The 4,366-nt window shown below is 64.2% G+C and overlaps 1 protein-coding gene across 1 annotated transcript in view; it reads left to right on the forward strand.

Annotated features, from left to right (window-relative positions):
- LOC122546992 (early nodulin-75-like) overlaps positions 1–3,559 on the forward strand; it is an 8,713-nt gene extending 5,154 nt beyond the window's left edge. The window contains exon 2 of the mRNA XM_043685590.1: positions 2,693–3,559. Coding sequence (XP_043541525.1) covers positions 2,693–3,559 — 867 coding nt within the window. The remainder of the gene's footprint in view (positions 1–2,692) is intronic.
- The last annotated feature ends 807 nt before the right edge of the window (positions 3,560–4,366 follow it).

Consider the following 4,366-nt stretch of genomic DNA (forward strand, 5'->3'; position numbering starts at 1 on the left):
CTCTCTCTCTCTCTCCCCAACTGTTGCCATTAGTCCCCACCAATCGCCACCGGTCCCCATCTGTCTCCAGCTGGCTCCATCTGTCTCCCGTTGGCCCCATCTGTCGCCACCTGTCTCCATCAGGCCGCAACTATCTCCACCAGGCCCCACCTGTCTCCACCAGTCCCCATTTGTCACCACCGGGCCCCACCGGTCTCCACCAGGCCCCACCGATCTCCACTAGCCCCCATTTGTCGCCACGGGCCCCACCTGTCTCCACCGGGCCCCACCTGTCCCCACCGGGCCTCACCTGTCTCCACTGGGCCCCACCTGTCCCCACCGGGCCTCACCTGTGGCCACTAGTCCCCATCTGTCGCCTGCAGGCCCCGTCTGTCGCCTCCTTGCCACGTCTGTACCCACTGGACCCACCAGGCCCCACCTGTCGCCACCGGCTTTATTGCTGAAGGGCTTTTGCCCGAAATGTCGATTTTGCTGCTTGTTGGATGCTGCCTGAATTGCTGTGCTCTTCCAGCACCACTGATCCAGGGACCAGTCCCAATCTGTCGCCACCGGGCCCCATCTGTCGCCACCGGGCCCCATCTGTCGCCCACAGTCCCCATCTGTCTCCACCAGGCCCCATCAGTCCCCGTCTATCGCCACCAGCCCCATCTGTCGCCACCAGGCTCCATCCGTCCCCATCTGTCGCCCCCAGGCTCCATCTGTCGCCAACAGTCCCCATTTGTCTCCACCAGGCCCCATCTGTCGCCACCAGGCCCCATCTGTCGCCACCAGGCCCCATCTTTCGCCACCAGGCTCCATCTGTCGCCACCAGGCCCCATTTGTCGCCACCAGTCCCCATTTGTCGCCACCAGTCACCATTTGTCTCCACCAGGCCCCATCTGTCGCCACCAGGCCCCATCTGTCGCCACCAGGCCCCATGTGTCACCACCAGGCCCCTTCTGTCGCCACCAGCCCCATTTGTCGCCACCAGTCGCCACCTGACCCCAACTGTCTCCACCAGTCTCCACCAGGCCCCACCTGTCTCCACCGGGCCCCACCTGTCTCCACTGGGCCCCACCTGTCTCCACCAGTCTCCACCAGGCCCCATCTGTCGCCACCAGGTCCCACTTGTCTCCACCAGTCCCCATTTGTCTCCACCAGGCCCCATCTGTCGCCATTAGGCCCCAACTGTCTCCATCAGGCCCCACCTGTCGCCAGCGACTTTATTCCTGATGAAGGGCTTTTGCCCGAAACGTCGATTTTGCTGCTCGTCGGATGCTCCCTGAATTGCTGTGCTCTTCCAGCACCACTGATCCAGGGACCGGTCCCCATCTGTCGCCACCAGGCTCCATCTGTCACCACCAGTCCCCATCTGTCTCCACCAGGCCCCATCAGTCCCCATCTGTCGCCACCAGCCCCATCTGTCGCCACCTGGACCCACCTGTCGCCACCTGGACCCACCTGGACCCACCTGTCGCCACCAGGCCCCACCTGTCGCCACCTGGCCCCACCTGTCGCCACCATGCCCCATTCATCGCCACCATGCCCCATCAGTTGCCACCATTCCCCAACTGACGCCACCAGGCCCCACCTGTCTCCACTAATCCATGTCCATCGCCACCAGTTCCCATCCGTCGCCACGAGTTCCCGTCCATTGCCACGAGTCCCCGTCCGTCGCCACCAGTCCCCGTCCGTCGCGACCTGGCCCCGTCCGTCGCCACCTGGCCCCGTCCGTCGCCACCAGGACCCACCTGTCGCCACCAGGCTCCAGCCGTCACCACCTGGCTCCATCAGCCGCCACCAGTCCTCACCTGTCGCCACCTGTCTTCACCGGTCCCCAACTATCGCCACCAGGCCCCGCCTGCCGCCATGAGGTCCCACCTGTCGCCACCGGTCCCCATCTGTCGCCACCGGTCCCCATCTGTCGTCACCAGGCCCCATCTGTCTCCACCAGTCGCCACCGTGCCCCGTCTGTCGTCACCAGGCCCCATCAGTACCCAAATGTCGCCACCGGGCCCCAACTGTCGCCACCGGGCCCCATCAGTCGCCAGTAGGACCCATCTGTCTCCACCGGTCCCCATCAGTCGCCACCGGTCCCCAGCTGTCTCCACCAGGCCCCACCTGTCTCCACCAGTCCCCACCTGTCTCCACCAGGCCCCACCAGTAGCCAACAGGCCCCACCTGTCGCCACCAGACCCCAACTGATGCCACCAGGCCCCAGCTGTCTGCACCAGGCCCCGTCCATCGCCACCAGTACACGTCCGGCGCCACCAGTTCCCGTCCATCGCCACCAGGCCCCACCTGCCTTCACCAGGCCCCACTGGACTCCAACTGTCCTCATCAGTCGCCACTAGTCCCCATCAGTCGCCACCTGTCTCCACCAGTCCCCACCTGTCGCCACAGGGCCCCAGCGGTCTCCACCAGTCCCCATCTGTCGCCACTAGTCCCCATCAGTCGCCACCTGTCTCCACCAGTCCCCACCTGTCGCCACAGGGCCCCAGCGGTCTCCACCAGTCCCCATCTGTCGCCACTAGACCCCATCAGTCGCCAACTGTCGCCACCAGGCCCCATCTGTCGCCACCTGTTTGCACCATGCCCCGTCCTTCGCCACCAGGCCCCGTCCATCGCCACCAGGCCCCACCTATCGCCACCGTTCCCCACCTGTCGCCACCGGTCCCACCTGTCACCACCATGCCCCAACTGTCGCCACTAGGCACAGCCAGGCCCCACCTGTCTCCACCAGGCCCCGTCCATCGCCACCAGTTCCCATTCGTCGTCACCAGTTCCCATCTGTCGCCACCTGGCCCCACCTGTCTCCACCAGTCCCCATCTATCGCCACCTGTCTTCACCGGGCCCCATCTATCACCACCGGTCCGCATCTGTCGCCACCAGTCGCCATCTGGCCCCACCTATCGCCACCAGACCTTACCTATCGCCACCAGTCCCCATGTGTCGCCACCGGACCCCATCTATCGCTACCGGTCCCTGTCTGTCGTCACCAGGCCCCATCAGTCCCCAACTATCGCCACCGGGCCCCATCAGTCCCCAACCATCGCCACCAGGCCGCACCTGTCTCCACCAGGCCGCATTGGTCTCCACCAGGCCGCACCAGTCTCCACCAGGCGCCACCGGTCTCCACCAGGCCGCAGCACCGGTCTCCATCAGGCCCCACCGGTCTCAACCAGGCCCCACCGGTCTCCACCAGACACCACCGGTCTCCACCGGCCGCACCAGTCTCCACCAGGCGCCACCGGTCTCCACCAGGCCGCAGCACCGGTCTCCACCAGGCCCCACCGGTCTCAACCAGGCCCCATCGGTCTCCACCAGACACCACCGGTCTCCACCAGGCTCCTCCGGTCTCCACCAGGCCCCACCGGTCCCCACCAGGCCCCACCTGTATCCACCTGGCCCCAGCTGTCGCCACCGGGTCCCGTCATTCGCCATCGGGCCCCACCTGTCTCCACCAGGCCCCACCTGTCGCCACCTGGCCCCAGCTGTCGCCACCAGGACCCACCTGTCGCCACCTGGCCCCTACCTGTCCTCACCCCCTTCGCGGGTAAAGGAGCCTGTGGGGGCTGACTGGGCTGTGACTGAGACCAGAATCCCTGATGGCTCACAGCCCGGGAGGAGGGTATTCTGCCCATCGTGTCTATCCCGCCTTCTGTTAACTGCCCAGTGTCGTGCCCCCCCAGGATTTGCTCCAAATGGCCCCTTCCTGAATCCCCTTCTGGCAGAGACCGCTCCTCCCTGATAACACACTGCGTCCCCATACAGTGAGCATGTGCGGACACTCACTGGCATTTTTACCGACCGTGATGGGCACAGCAAGATCCCACTCTCCAGCCATTTTGTGACTACCCCCACGCCCCAATCGCTATCAGAAAGGGGTTTTACCTGACACCGCCTGCTCCCCAGTTGTCCCTAAGGATTCGCCCTAATTATTTGCCCTCCCAAAGTCTTGTCCCCACCCCTGGATGTTATGTCTGTCCCCAATTTGGCAGCACCCCCTCCCCCATTCATCCCTTTATGGTGGGGGGACACAGTTAGCACGTGTAGACACTCACTGACCTTTTGAGGGACTGCCTCACTGCCCCTCACTCCCCGAGACAGGGACTTTACAGAAACCTCCCCCCAATCCCATTTTCATTCCCTGAATATTGTGCACCCCCAATTAAATTCCTAACCACAATTTCCAATACCCCCATGTTCAGTCTCTCCCCCACTTCGGGCGGGGGGAGGGGTTTCCAGTCCATCCCCATTTATTTCCCTCTCCAATCCACACCTTCACCAAGTATTGCCGCCCCCCCCATCCTTTCTTCCCCCTATGTTTACTGCCCCATTCCCCTGTAACCCCACCCCCACCTTAGGCTAATTTGTGGCCCCACC

Source organism: Chiloscyllium plagiosum, unplaced genomic scaffold, assembly GCF_004010195.1.
Source record: "Chiloscyllium plagiosum isolate BGI_BamShark_2017 unplaced genomic scaffold, ASM401019v2 scaf_6516, whole genome shotgun sequence".
Classification (NCBI taxonomy): Eukaryota; Metazoa; Chordata; class Chondrichthyes; order Orectolobiformes; family Hemiscylliidae; genus Chiloscyllium; species Chiloscyllium plagiosum.